Here is an 18226-nt window from a genome sequence, read left to right on the forward strand (position 1 = left end):
TTTTTGTTTAGTGGAAATATAATACAATACACATGACGACGACGACGACGACGATGATAATGACGACAATAACAATAGCATCATATTTTCTATTGCACACACACTCATCTTCTCTTCGAAAAAAACAACCAAATAGGATACAAAAAAACTGTACAAAAATAAATATAGATCGAGAGAGAGAGAGAGAGAGGGAGAGAGAGAGAGAGAGAGAAAAGAACTAAACTAAAAGCATGTTCGACTGACGAGTTTGTAAGACTAAAAGATTTTTCACTCTATTGTCGCTTAGATGAAGAAAGAGATGAATTCAATACGCGCGACACAACAAAATTGAAAAATTATACAATTACTTCGTATACTGTTTCGAATAAGCTCATCGCTCAGTTTCTCGTTCTCTTTGTGATTGAGATCTATTTGGGCGGTAATAAATACGATGCTTTTTCGTTCAACAAAAGCAACTCAAGCACATAGACACTCACACCCACGCACCCATGCATTCACTTCACATTCACAACACAAAAACTAAAAAGCAGATGGATGAATGAAATGTTGTGAAATCAAGAAGAGCGGAATTTTTAAGAAAATTCATTTTACTTCTATACACAAGATTTTTCTTTGCTTACATACATGAATAAAAACCTGCATTCGCAAAGAAACGCCCGACTCACGATTTTCTCTCTGTGTCGACATCGTTGTCGTAGTTTACTACTGTGTGATGGTATTTTTTCTCGAGTTCGTCATTCGATTTGTTTGATAAGCTTCTTTTTTCCTGATATACTTGACATATTTCGATAATTTGTCATATGAAGCAACGTAAACGAGTAACATCTTCGAGAAAAAAAATCATGACAAATAAACATAATGTTTGTTATCCTTTCGATTCGCCGCTACTAAAAATTTTTTTTTCGAAAGGCAAAACAAATTACAACTTTATGAACAAGTGAAACTACTTTTGGCTCACGTAATATATATTTTAACTTCAAGTGTGTGTTTTACTCATTTTACTTGAAAACTTTGGTAGTTTATGTTTTTCTTCGCTGTTGTATGGTCCATTCTTTTTCTCGATTTTGATTCCATTGGTTCGCAGAAGGCATTCGGTATTCTGAAATCACATTTCATAGAGTTGAAAACATACTTTTATGGTCGCTTTTATGTTCTCTTCAACCAACTTCGGAAGCAAAGACAAATACAGAAAAATTTAGTCATACGGATCTCTCTCCTCATCGAAAAAAAAATCGTGTTGTGATTGTGAAAAATTAAATTGAAATTTTGTTACCTAGCAAAAACGTTTTTTATTTAATTACACGTCAGGTAAAAGTATGCATGAAAAAAAGTTGAAAACATATGCGTCAATCAGCCTTAAGAAACATTCACGTGCAAACATTCCATGCGTTTTTTTTCTATACTATAGTGGCAAGTGCCTTCGGAAAATGTTTACATTTCATTCAACTGTACTAAACTGTTGCGTGGAAAAAATGGAATTTGAAAAATGCTGTGCATGATATCGACCTCTCTACTTGTAATTTGCACATGGCAAATTTGATAAATAAGACTCGTTGACGTAAGTTATTATATTTTATCGATAAGATGTTACAACAACAAATATTTCAACTGTAAACGTGCGAAATGTTTTGTTCAAAAAAATATTTACGTAGTTAATGGAACTCGCATTCCTTGTAGCTGTGTTACACGTGTTATTAACTTTGACAATTTGCATATAAAAGTATAAAGTTTCAATAAACTTCAGTAAAATCATTAGTTAGTAACAACTTGTTGCCGAATATTGTTTCATCAAATATGCGTCTCATTATTTTGATAATTTTTGTATTTGGATTTGAGGTAAGCCAACTGTTTTTCATATCATTTTCTAGAAATAATTAAATTACATAAACTAATTTGTATATTTTATTAGATCCAACAATTGCTTGGATGCATGGGTGGAAAACTTTTTCGAACTCAACCTGTTCAAAATATTGCATTCTTTGAAGAACCATTCAACAGCATCAATCAACATGGGCCAATGATAGAACATACCGCCCATAAACTTGCAGAAAATTTGAGCAGATTACCTTATCTAAACAACAATAATTCAAAAGCAATTCTGGAAAAGATTAGAAAGGTTGGTTCTATATCAGGAAAAATACACCATTCAACTATTTCGTGTATGAATCCAGATAAACATCACCGTTTGGCAAATTTCGATCATCTCAAAGATGTTGCATCGCAGTTTAAGGAATTATTGAGCGAAATTTGTGTTTCGGAACCAGCAAATATATTGGTTGCATATCTACCACGTTTACATGTTTTAAGCAGCGATGAAACAGCAACTTTAGTTGCAACGTTGACACAACTGGGCCAAACATATTCAAATCGAATTGATGAACTTGACACCAAAGTCATAGCAGTCACCAATGTTGCATCTGAGTGATGACTTAGAAAAAGTTCTATACTTCTATTGGCCAGCTTTCATTTCGCAAATGGTGCAGCTTGCTACCGACTTTTTATTTTTTTTTTGTCTTCGTTTCGAATGAAAATGAAATTTCGATAGTTTTTTTACACTTAAGCGTTAATAAATCCATTCATTTATTTCCATACTTCAGAGTTTTTAATTTGCATTTTCAGAATGCTTTGGTTGCCACAAAAAAATCCTAGGGGCGGAGCAGTACTAGAATAATAATTTTTGTTTAAAGTAATTCTATGTCGTGAGTAGTAATCCATATTAATCCGCAGTAATACACACTTGTGTAAATTCTAACAGCAGTGCAATGACGTTTCATGTGTACGTTGTGTATTACATTTGTTAGGAATAAAGCGATCGTCGTATATTGCGTATTGAAACAATTTATTCGATATTTATTAAATTAAATTCTTTATTTTCCATTTTTAACAATAAAATGTCTCATCCGAAATATACGGCGATCGCTTTATGCCTAGCAAATGTCTAGGGGACATTCATACTAGAAAAACTAGTGAAACTAGCAGCAACTAGCAGCGAATAGCAAGCACTAGCGTATTATAGTCCAAAGCAAATGAATTGAGGCATGTAAAATATATTGTAGCATGCGTAAGTCGCTTGCAAACGAACCAAGTGAATAGCGGAGACGCACGAAAACGAAGTGAGTGAATAGCGACAACGAACGTTGTTATCCGTTGCCGCAATACACTCACTTCGTTATCGTGCGTCTCCGCTATTCACTTGGTTCGTTTACAAGCGACTTAAGCATTACTGTTGTTTCTTTTATGTATCATACGATACGTCTAGGTAATTTCAAAATACTAGAAAAACTAGCAGCTACTAGCAGCACTAGTGTACTCACTTAGTAATACTAGTAAGCGATTAGCGAATACGTAAATAAAACTAGCTTACTAGAATTGCTACGAATGTCCCCTAGGCAAATGTCATACACAACGTACACATGAAACCTCATTGCACTGCTGTTAGAATTTACGTAAGTGTGTATTACTATGGATTAATATGGATTACTATGTACTCACAACATAAAATTACATTAAACAAAAACTATTATTTAGTACTGCTCTGCCCCTAGAAAAAATCTGATAGGTTAAGACGAATGTCGGCTGCATACTCATAATTTCACCATGTCATTTATGAATGGATTGCAGTTGTTATTTTGGTAGTGTATAATAAAAAAAATACAGATGGATCAAGAGAAGTGTCGTTGTAGTGAAAAAGTCACTGAAATTGAAAAGACTATTCCAAATTCTGACATGCTTCTATGACGTTCTATGTGGTCTTGTTTTTTTGTTTACATTTTATTTGAAAGAGTCGTATCAAAACTTTTCACATTAAACAATCTATTTGAGAGTCAACGGAAAAAGGTATTTTTATCCACACAAAAGAGATTTTTCCCCAGCTCTATTCTCTATTTTCTGTCAAATTTGAAATGAAATCAAATCAGATTGGCGTTGAAAATCATTTGATTTTTGGTCATTTCAGAATGTCGATGTAATTTTCATGTTAACGATGTTCGCCAGATCGATTCGCATTATCATTATAAGTAAGTGAGATGTTTGAACCAAGTAAAACAAAAACGGAGAGTGCTTCGTAGTGTATTGGTTCATTTGGACATTGAGTTTTCTCTCTCACACTCTCTCTCTCGCGATGGCGGTGATTCATGAAGCCAGAAAATATCAATGTCACAATGCATTATCATTAGCCTCGAGTGGAGAGTGAATCAAATGTTATTCGCGGTGAGAATGAGACTGGACAACAATCAACTAGCCACATTTTACGACAGCCCATCGAATTTTCGATGGCATTTCAATGAGTGGTTTTTTTTGTGGGTAAGAGGATGAGTGATTTTAACAGTATTTACTCAGTGGCACACTTAATGCGTTGAAAACAAAACGCAAAATTTATAGGTCTACTTGTCGTGAGTGTTGAGCGAGCGAATGTGTGATTCATTGAATTGATTTGTCTGTTTCATGACAATGATGACGGTCAACAGTGAGCGTTCAGCCGAAGTAGCTGTAGCAGCAGCAGCAGCAGGATGGTAAAAAGTATGATACACTGAGCACAAGAATCTATAATACTCGATTTGTAAGTGGAGCACAGGATAAAATGATGTTTATTTAGTTGAACGCTCGTTTCGCCCATCGTTGTCGCAAATTACGATTATATTCTACATGGCTATAATATCGATAAATGTTTGAGTGAGTGAGCGCGCCGACCGACATTGACTACGAAACCGGGCCCGACATAAAGATTAAAATAAACATTGAACTTTGTTCACGTAAAGCGTGATTTGGTCGCAGTCTCTCTCTTTCTCTTTCTCTGTCTCACAGTGTGTCGGCATGTGAGTGTGTTTTAGACATTTGCAAGATTCGATGAGAATCAGCACGACATGTCCAACGAAAATGTTGATTTAAAAATCGATTTCAGCTCAAATGGGAATTAATGGATTTTGTGTTGTAATTTATCTTTATTTTCTCTGAGCTCGAGCTCGAATTGCCTCGTATTGAACATCGCCTGAAACGCGTTCATCATTTCGTATTTTCGATTTGTGCCAACCTACTCTATCTACTGGCATTGGTGAAATATTTCAAAAACACGTAATTGGAATTTCCATTTCAACGGGGCCAATTTTTATAAATATTATTTGAACACATTACATTTTTTGAGACATCGAATCCAAAGCGTCGAACAAACAAACGAAAAAAAAAAACCAAAAGCAATTCAATCAAGAGACAAATAAGAGAAATTGTGATTTATGTGAATTCGAAACCATCTTTTGTCGGCGTCAAATCATATTCTGTTCCGGACAGTTGTCGTTTTTGATACGCAGAATGACTTGGCAATTATCCAATCAAACTGTACGCACATTCTCACATTTGATATTTTCGATTTTTCAAAGGAATCTCAGTTGTGAAAACGTGAAAATGTTCACTTATATAGAAACGTTGGCCATATCTTTATTCGGGCAGGTCTTCGTAGAAGGAGCATTGAATTTGATTACAGTGGCATAACAAATGCACGCATAAATTTAAATTCGAAATCATCTATGCAAATGACATTCTTGCTATCGTGTCACAAACACATACACAACAATTCAAAACTTCGATAGAGTTGAACGTTGCACGAAAAACAAATATAATAAACCGTTTTGCGACGGTCAATTTTGTCCTGATTTCATAAAACCAAACCCAGCAACACATTTTAAAATGGAATGCTACTGACAGCAAATCGCACATAATAACACCATGAAATATGTTCAATTGACTCAGGCGCTCTGTTTATTATTCGACTCATTTCAATGGGACCAGTTTCTCGCACCACCCCAACAAAAACATCAACTTTTCCAACACAAATTAACGAAGCGTAATTTAATTACACCAAAGGTAAACATGGCTATAATGTATCGCTTTGCGAATTCGATTTCGCTGTTGCAACGTTTCATATCAACGGACAGCAAATGAAAATCTATTATGGCAGACGAAGTCTTTTGAAAGCGCGAGCATTTTGGTTCGCGTATTTACAATGGTGACAAGTTGTATTCGATTGCCGGATATATTCTATTTTCCACTATGGATAAGTAAATTATGGCAATTTATCGTTGAATGCCGCTCATTTTTCTCCCACTCTATCATTCACACTGGTTAAAGGAACTGGCGCTTCGCTTATGGAAAATATTTTGCGAAATATTTGGTGGAAAATAGCGACAAAATTCCATATTCATTGGCAGCGGCGACAACAGACAGAAAAAAATTAAAGCCATTGCAATGGACCGTGTGTATGTGTGTATATTGTCACATTACATTAAAAGTGATCATGACGCAATCGCGACTCGAATTATTCACATTTTTCGTGTGTGTGTGTGTGTGTGCATTCAGGAAGGTTCGTCAATCGCATGAAATGTTATAATTACGAAGAACCGTATTATATTCCGATATATTTATCGGATGCATTTAACCGCTTATTACATACGATGTGTGTGTGACGATTTTTAAAGACTTCTTTCGAACCATCTGACTGTAAAAAATGCGTTCAATGCGTTTCGGAAAATATAGTAATAAAAACTCCAATAATATCGATGTATCGATGCGTTGAAAACATCCTTTGTTCAAATAAACACGAACAACACACAAACCATTTTAATGCAATTCATTTGCAGGTACGATATAAATATATAGTGATGATGGTGGCTATTGGAGTTTTTTTGTTTTCATTTTGCACATACAACGTGAATTCGATAGATTCAATTTAATGCACGCTCGCACATTAATTCATTTTGCCTGGATGCCTTCGATCGTGTTCGCATTGCATTTGCCCCGTAACCCATTTTTGTTGTCGTTGTTGTTGTTTTTGCTGCGGTCTTTTATTTTTTGATTTTTGCATATTAATATTTCCATTTAAATTGAATATGAATTCAACTTGTGAACACCACGCTTTTTTCTCCGATCATTTTATTCGAATTTTCCATTCATTTGCAAAACAATTTGTATGCATGTAAAGGCACCAGTGGATATTGAGCTGGAGAGAGTACCGAGAGGAGAGAGCGAAATATCGATGGAATTGAATCTTTAAATGGGTTCATATACATATTTTAGGCGAATATATAAAGGCACACGAGAGTTTGAATATATTGAAATGAGTGAGTGAAAGCAGACAAATGACAAAGAGACAATGGAAATTGGGTGAAAAAAATATCGAGCGAAAAAAGGTGAGACAAAATTGTATGCCTGCAATGGCATCCACTTCAGAGACCGACAAAAACAACGTGAAATTTTCTGTCAGCACAGACGAGCGAGCAAGAGAAAAAAGAATCGTTAATTTTTCGTTCGGTTGGTCTTTGTAACAACGGCTCTGATAACCTAGACAGATAATCTTGCACATACGTCTAATAACATGTAACGAGATTTCGATCGTTTTAAAAGTAACCCATCGCACGTGATCCAAACCAAATGGAATGTCATTTGCTGTTTTCTTTTCGTTCAGCAATTTTCGTTGTTATTGTGTCACGGTGTTTCTCGCAATCGACAAAATCTTTTAAACCAACCCATCTGATTATGTGCACTTTTTGTCTCCGTATTTCGTGCAATTTCTTAGTTTCTTGTCGTTCTCATTCTTGAAGCGTTGCGAAAAACCGCCGTTGTATCGTTTTTTATGTACGTTTCATTTTGATTGCAAATTTTACATTTGCGATTATGATTATCGCGACGAAGGAGTTAAATGGTTTCACTGAGAGAGAGAGAGAGCCAAAAAAAAAAAACTTACAAAAAACTCCATTAGGACAATAACAATGTGGAATGAAAGCGATGCGAGTCAAAACCAAAATAATGCAAAATGGAATTCAATTAAGATATTCAGATGCCAGTCGTCGTTAGCACACACCAATTCCAATGTTTGGTGTTGTCAAAAGAAGCGCGTCAATTTCGATTTATACACAGAAAAAAAAATCGCGAGTCGAAGTGAGCGAGGCGGAACGAGAGCAAGGGGAAAAAATGTATTTTGTCAAACGTGTGTCGACTCAATGCAAATCATCGATCGCAAGCAAATCAAAGTTGGACCGGCGTGTCTCAACCATATACACTTTATTTTGTATATTATTTCAAATTATAAATCTCTCTCTCTCTCTCTCTCTCGTTCCATGTGTTGAGTGATAGCAATATTTGAAATAGTCAGCATATCGGTTGGATATAATTTTTTTCCATCGTTGATGTTGGTTGTTGTATGCCTTTGAATTTACCCCATTTTTTCATTGCTCAAAGCGACTTCCTTTCAGGCATTTGCACACAATCGAGTGATAAAAGAAAATTTCAATTCGTTAGTAGTCATCGAAATATCGACGATTGGCTGAAACTTGGCATACATGGTTGTTGCCGACCAACACACAAATCGTATGTTTGAGTGGATCCACTCGCTCTCAGGATGACAAAATAAAAAAGAACAACTTTCCTATTTGAACTTTTCAAGGTAAATACACACAACATCGGCATCGGCATCGTCATCGCCATCATCATCGATGGAACGAGAGATGTACGTTTGATTGAATCAGAAAAATGTATTTTACGTTTGAATTGGTTATGTTGAATGTTTGCTGTTGACATAAGCAATTCGAAATACCCGAAACTTGGCATTCAAGTAACATCAGCAGTGAAATGCCCACATCATATGTTGTACTTTCGTTGCGTTCAGCACGAAATTTCAAGTATAAAATATTCAACAATCACAACGCCGAGTATTTATATATATATCCAAAGTCATTCACAATAAATTTTTACCAAGAAATTGACAATCGAATGTCGAATAGAACTCTATCGTATCGCATTGAACAGAAAATACATGCATCACCCAACCTCAGACACCCATGGCATGAATGAACGAACATAATTTTGTATTATTGAAAGAAGATTACATATAAATTTACAACAACATCGCATATATACACGGCACAAATTGCAGCCAAATTGGATACATTTAATATGCTTTAGCTTCACAAGAGACTACTTATCGGTGTTGCCATTTCAATTTCAAATTCACTTCAATAATAACAAAATGTGATTACATCATATAGAGCATATGAAAACGCAACGATTTTTATTCATTTTATTTTCGACATTCGTTTTCTGAAGTGCTACAGTGCTGTTGTTATTGCTGCCTGATGCTGAAACATTCGATGCCGCCGCCCACGAGCTGAGTAAGCAAACGATAAGAGCATGTTTGGGAAGCATTTGCATTTGGAAAATGGCCATGATTCAACATTTTATCGCAATGAAATCATGAAAAATGGAATTCTCAAGTACGGAGCCACCGAACTTTTGGTCCGATTTTATTTTCCGAGCACAGAAAACGCACGACGATCATTCTGCAATGTATCAATGTTAAATATTTGAACGAAAAATCTGCAGTGACGCTCACTGTTTTGCCCATTTGTATTTGTAATAGTATTCAAATATTGAATTACAATAATAAATAATAAGCAAACCGTTTGCGAGAAATTGTGAAAAACATTCTTCTTTTTGGAATCTGTTTGAAATTTTGGAGAAGGTGAAACTATCGAGAATATAGCTCTTAAGAATCGATTGTAGGTGACGACTTGAGACAAATTTATTTTTCTAAGGATGTTATTTCAGCCATCTTATTTGATTAAATATTTGTTGTTCAAAATAACGTCAACATGAGAGAGTTTTTTTTATGAGTCGGCCATTGCATGAATGGAAAAGGAAGGCGAGAAAGAAGGCGAAAGAAATGTTGGGATTCAGGTGGAATGAGGTGAGTTTGTTAAAGCGTGTGCAAAAGAATCAATTAGCTGTTGAACGAGGGAACGCTTGATAAGATAAACATAAGACGCAATGTATTTCCCATTTGATAGAAAATGTTAATCTCGTTATTTGCGCTCATTTAAGCTCATTCCATTCGAATTGCTACATGTCGGCGTCGTTTAATCTAATTTTATTACAAATAAAGGTGATTGCAATTGCTGTCTTTTTAATGCTTTTGAAATTATGTAAAATTGTATGTATGTCGATGCCATAGCGGCAACGAAAAAAAATGCCAACACACAAATCTAATTGAACGGGCACAAATTAAATGGCACAATGTGTGAAAAGCGAAGAAAAAAAATCTCTTAGCAACAGCAAGCGAGCGATAGAGAGAGAGAGAGAGAGAGAGAGAGAGAGAAAAAAAGATTTTTTGACGCTGATTCAGTGTGGATTGTATTTGATCAATAGCTCCGAAAAAAGGATGCAAAGCACACGACCGAGAAATTAAATTGTAAAAACCCAAACGAAAGTAAACAAGCGCGAAACCCAGAGAAGAAGAGAGGAAAAAAAACATCTACGACGAAACCGTCGAACACTGTAAGCAAAGAAACATATGGATTTTGGTATTTATACTGCGGAAAACTTTCCATGTTCTCTCTTTTCGCCATCATCCGAAGTTGAATGCATCACGGTCGGTCGCCGGAATGTTATATTAAATTCATACTTATTGTAAAAAAAAAGTATATTTTCCATCGAAACCTTTTTTAGTTTTCTTTATATGCAGTGAAAATGTGTCAACAGCACACTCACAACATGGCACAAATCCTGCACATGTGAGTGAATCGAGGCCAACTAAGCCCAAAAACTAATCACAAAATCTCAAAACTCAACGCCGGTTTTTTTTTCTTCTTTTTTCTACAACACGAATAACAAGCAAAAAATGCAAAGTTTTTCCTTTTTCACACCCATACACAATAAACCAAAAAAGTTACATATTGACACAGCAAATCGAATTTCGCACGGAACGATAGAACCAGATAAAAACGGAACCCAAAAATATGAAACAAACGAAAAAAAGCAGATCCAAAAGTCAGATGTTTGTTACACCGAGAGAGAGAAAAAACATGGGCGATTTGGTCGTGAGTGTGAGATAGGGGCGGAATAGAGGAGCTGAAAATGCGCTCATTTTATAAATAGACATCAATTTCGGTAGTGGGGCGACTGGTTTGAAGGCATTTGTGTATTTTATAGCCCTACTGTGTTGATGTCGCATTTATTACTAATTACGTTTTACCTTGTTATGTTGTATCATTTCTAATCACGAACATTTCTATCAGCAACACGGAAGATGGGCGCAAAGCACTCAACACAATAATGGTGCGATGCTGTGTGCTTTGGCATTTTGTCTCTGTTTTCATTTGGTTTCGTTTTTCGTCCATTCAAATAAATTGCGGTGATTACCAATGCTGAATGTTCATGACAAAGAATTAAATTTTTTCTCTCTGTTCTCGTGGACAATCGTGTATTGCATGCAACTGGCTATCATCATTTTGCTTCGTGATTGCCTTCGCACTCCAAATGAACATCCCAAATATCATATCGACTCCATTTTTTATATATCGTTGTCGCCACAATCACCGTCGTCTGTTCTTCGAAATCTAGCCCGAACCGTCCACTTAATCGAAACAACTAACATTTACCTCAACATAAACGCACTCGCAGAGAACGAGTCGGGAAAAATGTGTGTCTCTTTTGAAAAGACTCCTTTCTGAAGCATCGCAAATATGAACACAAACAAACAATATAATTTTTTTTAATAAACGTTTGATGCTATTGGACTCATTACATTCACATTTCAATTTATTATGTACGACAGAAAAAATATTTACAGCTTAAATATCAAACAATTTATTAACACTTCTGTAGTTACTTGGTAGTTACACCCTCGCTTGTCACAATTTCGCTCTCTGAAAAAGTGCCCGAGGTGCCATTTTGTCAGTTTTATTTTGTATCAATTTTTTGTCTTCTCGGAATATTTAAATGGTGGATTTTAAAAATGACCATTTCATTTCATTGGGATGTTAAAATTAATGGCCGATTCAATAAGTCATAAAGAAGAATGCAACGATCAAACAACAAGTAACAGCGCTTTTTTATTCATATCTTCATTAACATGACTGTCTCCCATCAAAAGCATTTAATTTTTTTACCATTTCCAAATATACAATTATTTTCACAGAATGGCCAAAATGTTATCGATATTCTCTTTTTTAAAAATGGATGTTCATGTTTATTGTTACAATTTTTCTGTGAAGTTTCGCCGCACTTTTTTAACATCAGAGTTTTTCACCCCGAATTTCCGCAGGCATAACAATGCATACATTGTGTAGAGATTGGGGGTTTTAATTTCAAACTCTTTTTTTATTAACCCAACAGCTTTTAATATGTAAGCAAATGTTTGAAATGAATATGAATAAAAACGGATTCTGTTCAAACAAATCCGGTGCGGCGGTAAGTTTTTTTTGTCTATAAAGAATTGAAAGCTGAAATTTTCCGGACAAACAATTTATATTTTGTTATAAAGCGACTTTTTTTTGTTGTATTTTGGCCCGAGGAATTAAAGTGAATATGGGAAAATTGGGCGAAAATTGAGCAATCACATCCATGTTAATGAAATTGGACGGTCGAAAAATATAAAAAACACCAATTTCAAAAAAAAAAAATCGATTTATTCATCTCGTGAAAGACGAACACATTTACACACACTGGCTTCGAAAAGTTTGGGAACACCCCAGAAAAGTAAAAATTCGCATTTTTACTAAAAATGTGAGAAAATCAAAAGTTGTAAGCCGTTGGGAATTTAAAAGTGTCTTTTTCGGGGTATCTTACTGGGATGAGCCCGAAATTCCTCAATAAAATCCGAATTCTTTTGAAAATGAGGTGGTTTTAATCTTTCAAACGATAGTGTACATACAAAAAAGATGTATCGATTTATAGAACATTGATTTTTTTGTATTCGTCGATTGATGGATTGTGTGGCGGCCATTTCTCTGTTTTTCGCGAGCTTATTAATTAAAATCGCTTGAATCGCGTGAGGCTTTCATTATTTTCCTCATGTACACGCCCCTCCTCTCTGTCCACATCTCTTCCAATATTTAATTACACAAAAAATAAATGTTCCATCTCATTTCGAAGACAAAAAGGGAAATAATTAAATTTTATTTATAAATAAAATAATTTTCATCCAAGGTTTTCGTTCGGTGAATTGCGGCGACATCGCAGAAAATCAATATAGAGTCAATGGGCTATTTTGTTCGACGAACAATTGAAAGTAGAATGCGAGGCTTGTGTTTAAATAAAAGAGATTTCAATTACACACTTTACTAACAGTCACCAATGAATAGAAACAATTAAAAGCAGCATCGCCGCAAAAAATGTCAATTTGCTCTCCATTTTTATTGTGACGAGCGACGAGAGAACCATTCATTGAAAAAGGAGAAAAAAATCATCTGATACAGCTATACCATTAATGCAAGTGGTGGCTGAAACACCAATGATTACGTAAGAGTGATCGTCAAAGTTAGTATGCCCAATGTGCTGTTTACTTTTCCCATAAATCTCATCAAAATTTATTTTGCTCTGACATGCATTCAATTTCAGTCATTTGTTTTCGATCGACGCAGACATGCCCAAGGTACCATTAACCCGTTCATTATATATTTGATCGGAAATCTAAACAAAGATTCAAAAAAAATGTTAAATGTCCACGTATTTTGAAATACAACCATAAATTTACGAATAACAGATAAATTAATAGCTGAGTAAGCTAGACGCGACAGCACTTAATTTAAACAAAACGCAGACGGGAAAAGATTTATCGAAAAGCTCGAAATATTCCATATTTTATTCAGATAATATCGAATGGGGCGATGTTAACACATACAATTTGAATGGCAGTAAAGTTTTACTTTCTATAAACAGTTAACATTTCCAGTGTGGTTGGTATGGCGCGCTGTTTTTGCCACTAACTTTTGACCATTCACTCCCGATTTTCTTCTTCAATAATTTTTCGACTATTTCATGATTTGACATCTCACTTCGCACAAATCAAATAATTTCGCAATACTCATCTGCTCTGCGCTCGAGATGTATGAATGAAAATAATTTTGCATAATATTTTAGAGCTATTTTATTGTGTCTCGACTAAAAACTTTTCCATTTTTGAACGCAAAGAAAAACTTCATCATTTGATCCAAAGTCATATTCATTTTCCACACGGTTTTGTATTAAATCAAATATCAGTTTCAGGCAAACCATGAAAACTTTTGCGTCGAATAAGTCATGTAGTTTAACTTTTCTATTCAACATTGTTGATTGATTGTGTATGAATTCTTTCGTAAAATTCAACATGGTCTTCATGCACTGATTGAAATGTAATTGAAATTTATTCCATATTCGCAAGTTTACAAAATTGACAGTCTTCGCATATTACTAGTTGGTTTGTACCACTTTATTTTTATACACCTCTTCTCTCTCTTTTTTAATACATTTTGCTTTAGCATACAACAGGCACTCAAGTTGTACCGTTCGCACGGGGTATTTACACGGTGCGTCAGTTACGAAAACACGAGAAATGTATGTGTGTATACTCTCCATGCCTTGTGTCTTATTCTTCGTATTTATTTTTCAACATGTATGCAAACAGATGAAAAAGAGAAATATAAAATAATTTAGAAACATGTACTTTCTTCGTGTCTCGCTCCATTTTCTGTTTCATGTTTTCGTAACTGACGCATGGCGTAAAACCCCTGGCTGAACGATGCAATTTGAGTATTTGAAAAGTGTGTCTTCAAAGATTTTTATATGCAAAATGCATAACGGTTTGTACACGATTTTCGAAGAAAGAAAAACTCGATTTCGAAATACTCTTCGAAACTTTCAAATTACAATGAAAACTAAAGTATCTCAAGTATTCGTAGGTAATTGAGAGATACGTAAGAATAAAAAAAAAATCGATGCCAACAAAATGAAGTTTGTTTTCTTTTTTGTAAATGAAATAAAATGTTCATCCAGTTCAAATGGCATTTAATTAAATTGCACTATGAGCAATAAGCACACATTCCATGTGTTGTCATTAAATGCGAATACATAAAATTTCGTTAAAATTTAACCAAGCATTTCATTTTTGGTTACCTTAAAAATTGACATTTTCATCAGCTACTCCCATAATAGTTAGTCAACAATCTACTGAGTCAATTAAAAAGTATTGCAAACAAAAATGCAACTCTCACAGAGTTCAAAATTAAAACACCTTATCTCACGGATGAAACCATGAAAATAAGTGCAGAAAATTTCGTTTTGCAAAATGTTTTCCGGCTAAAAAATGGCTTGCACACAAACAATTTTCAATTAAGTTGTTCTTCAAAAAGCATCAACATTAGCCCAACCGAATAGAGTGAACTTTTGCCAGATGAAAACTTTTAATAATTTAATTATATTATATCTCTTGCAAATAAGCTTATTTCCATTGAAAAGTAAACAAAGACTTTTAACTCAAACTCATCGTCACTCAAAATTCGATGCCAAAACTAGATTGTTTTTCGACGAACGAACACACAGAAAGTATTCAGTATTAGGTTCGATGGTTTTGAGTTGGTTCGTTTTTGTGTTGTCTGTTCAACCGTGTGATTAACGCCTGTTTGATGAATTAGAAGTGACGTGCATGTATGTGCATGTGTTTGAAAACAATTAATGCAACAGAGAAAAAAAACTCCTTTAAAATTTAGATCCGACTGCTAAAGTGTGAATAAAGACCTGGTGTATTTATTTGCGTCATGACCCAAATGAAATGTGAACATTTAATCTCGTTTCTGCGTTGTGCGTTGTTCAATGTTTATGTTGACCATTAAATTTATACTTGCTAATTGATTTCAATCACAAAACTGGAATTTGCGGTATCAGCACGATTTCTTTCTTCGTTCATGCCATTTCACCCAAAATAACGAAGCGAAACGTACGCTACAATTGCAAGTATGCACATTTTGTGTTTGCAATCCCATATATTTCATTACATTCCATTCGTACAATTTTCGTATCGTCAATGTGATAGTCTTCGATTCGCATGGGTTTCAGTTTTCATGATGTTGAAATCGAGGAAAGATTATTGCATCAATTCGATTGATACATTAGCGAATTAAGAGGGAAAAAAAGATAAACGAGAAACTTGAAATTAAATTATATTCGATTTTTATCGGTAGACAACGGACAGTAGTTTCGATCGAGACTTTTTGTTGGTTTAACTGTATATAGCATTTTATATGTATATATGGCAATGGCGACAGTGTTAACATCAATGCATCTATAAACATAGCAAGTGAGCGAGCGAGAGCGAGAGAGAGAGAGAGAGAAATGCCGGAAAAAAGTACTTGATCAACAAAATTGATGTGCAATCTGGAATCGATTAAGTTTAAAACAGAGAAATTCACAAAAGAAGCTGAACAAACTAAAATATAAACAAGTTTACCCTGAAGAGTATACAACCATTACAAGTACATTCCGCCAATATGAAATTGCAATCGCATCTACTTTCCGGCGAATACTTCCGCTTTTCCAGCAGATGCTAGACGATGCAAACATTTCGGCACAGCGATGCATTTTCTGGTTTGATATTGTTTTTGTTGTTGTTTTTTCCCCCACTATTTCACTTGATCTCGTTTGCTTGAGTTTTATTCACTTCGATTATTTTCACTTGGTGTTTGGTGGATGTATGTGTATTGTTTTCCAGGGAGGAACTATGAGACTCGACCCAAATTGTTGGAATTTCTTATAAATGGCTTCGAATTCAAGTTATTGTAATTGGAAAATACCGAACAATGTTCGTTCATTTTTACTTTTTGCATTTTAAAGAAACTTGATTGAATGAGTTGTTCAAAATGCATTGTGTTTGGTGTATTCTATTGCAAATTCGATATGAAAAGTGGACGTTTTGTACGTAGAAACAATCAATATAGTATTTATCAAGACATTATCGACCAGAGTCTAGTCACTAGACATGAATCGATTTGCTATTCTTCTGCTTAACAATGCCAAACTCTTTGCTTGACATACGAAACGCTTATTTTTATTTCAACATTTTTCTTTGATACGATTTTATTTCCCACAGCGAATATGCTCAGGATGCACATGAAAATGGGCTCATAAATGGAATACGAAAACCAAAAGAGAAATAGAAAACAAAAAAATGTCAATCGACAATGTTGTTGACGAAGCCAAAGGAATGAGAAACGGACAGTGGAATTGCAAGGGAGACATTATCAATGATTATATCGTTTGGATAACTATCGTTTAATCGAATTAATGGCACAACTAAGCGTAATTACTTCGTATAGACAATTTATTGAAGAAAGAAAAAGGGCTCAAACAAACATAAACGAAACGCAAACGCAACCAAATGAGAATGTTCTAATAAAAAAGAATGAGAAAATGAAATAAAAACAAGTGGCGGTTCATTGACACAACAGTTTTCTGGCAGCCGAGAAAAGCTCAATTTGTATGATTGACAAAAGAGACACTGAGAAGATGGCATTCCATAGGGAAAAATATTCCTTTGTTCGGAGTGAGATAGAGAAAGGAAAAAGAATGTATATCATTTTTATGCTTCATTCGTTTCGCTTTTGTTGACAACTATACAACACCATTTCAATTGACTATCAAGAATGCGATGGGCATTGTTGTTACAAAACACTGGGGAATTTTTTTAACAAACAATTGCATTCAAGCATCTGGGCATTTTTCACGGTATTATTTGGCATATTATAATTATGCCAACCATTTAATGAAAACACTTAATTTGTGAAATAACAGTGGAGCGACTTTAAGATAATAAAATGGACAGAAAGAAAATGCTAAAATCGTCGAAACAGTTTTCTTCAGTTGAGATTAAAAGCGTACGCCGAATTACCAAAACGCGGTCAACGAACACAGTCGATTGAAAATTTTCTTTGATGATGAAAGAGTCATTCCCAAAAATGTTTCCGCCAAAATGCTGAGACTGTTGTGGTGACTGTGGCACAAAGTGTCGGAAATGAAAATAATTACAAGTTCCTGAAAAACAAAATAAGTGCCTGAAATGTTATTTAATCTGCGTCGTGCCAAAGGTGCATTATGACCGACAAAATATCGTATTAAATTTCGGATGTTAACACTTCCACCGAGTGAAATTTCCTCTGGGCATATAAAGTGTAGCTAATTTGTGTATATACATAAAAAAACAGAAGTTTCACCACTAATTATGAGTGTTTGGCCTTGATCGCACGCTCAACGAAAAATTCAAACTCAATACCTAGGGGACATTCATACTAGAAAAACTAGTGAAACTAGCAGCAACTAGCAGCGACTAGCAAGCACTAGCGTATTATAGTCCAAAGCAAATGACTTTAGGCATGTAAAATATATTGTAGCATGCGTAAGTCGCTTGCAAACGAACCAAGTGAATAGCGGAGACGCA

At 34.8% G+C, this 18226-nt stretch overlaps 1 protein-coding gene across 1 annotated transcript; it reads left to right on the forward strand.

Annotated features, from left to right (window-relative positions):
* Positions 1-1724: 1724 nt before the first annotated feature.
* On the forward strand, positions 1725-2591 carry LOC116344265. The gene is made up of 2 exons (XM_031772730.1): positions 1725-1836; positions 1910-2591. The coding sequence occupies exons 1-2, from the start codon at positions 1795-1797 to the stop codon at positions 2423-2425; spliced, it is 558 nt and encodes a 185-aa protein (XP_031628590.1). The 5' UTR covers positions 1725-1794; the 3' UTR covers positions 2426-2591.
* The last annotated feature ends 15635 nt before the right edge of the window (positions 2592-18226 follow it).

This window comes from Contarinia nasturtii, unplaced genomic scaffold (genome assembly GCF_009176525.2).
Source record: "Contarinia nasturtii isolate CC-2019 unplaced genomic scaffold, AAFC_CNas_1.1 Cnas_scaffold_1037, whole genome shotgun sequence".
Taxonomy (NCBI): domain Eukaryota; kingdom Metazoa; phylum Arthropoda; class Insecta; order Diptera; family Cecidomyiidae; genus Contarinia; species Contarinia nasturtii.

What these genes read in the sequence shown, in the direction of transcription:
- LOC116344265 (XM_031772730.1), top strand. Translation starts at nt 1,795, where the DNA reads ATGCGTCTCATTATTTTGATAATTTTTGTATTTGGATTTGAG. An exon ending in TTTTTGTATTTGGATTTGAG is followed by an intron (nt 1,837 to 1,909) that starts GTAAGCCAACTG and finishes ATATTTTATTAG; the next exon opens with ATCCAACAATTGCTTGGATG.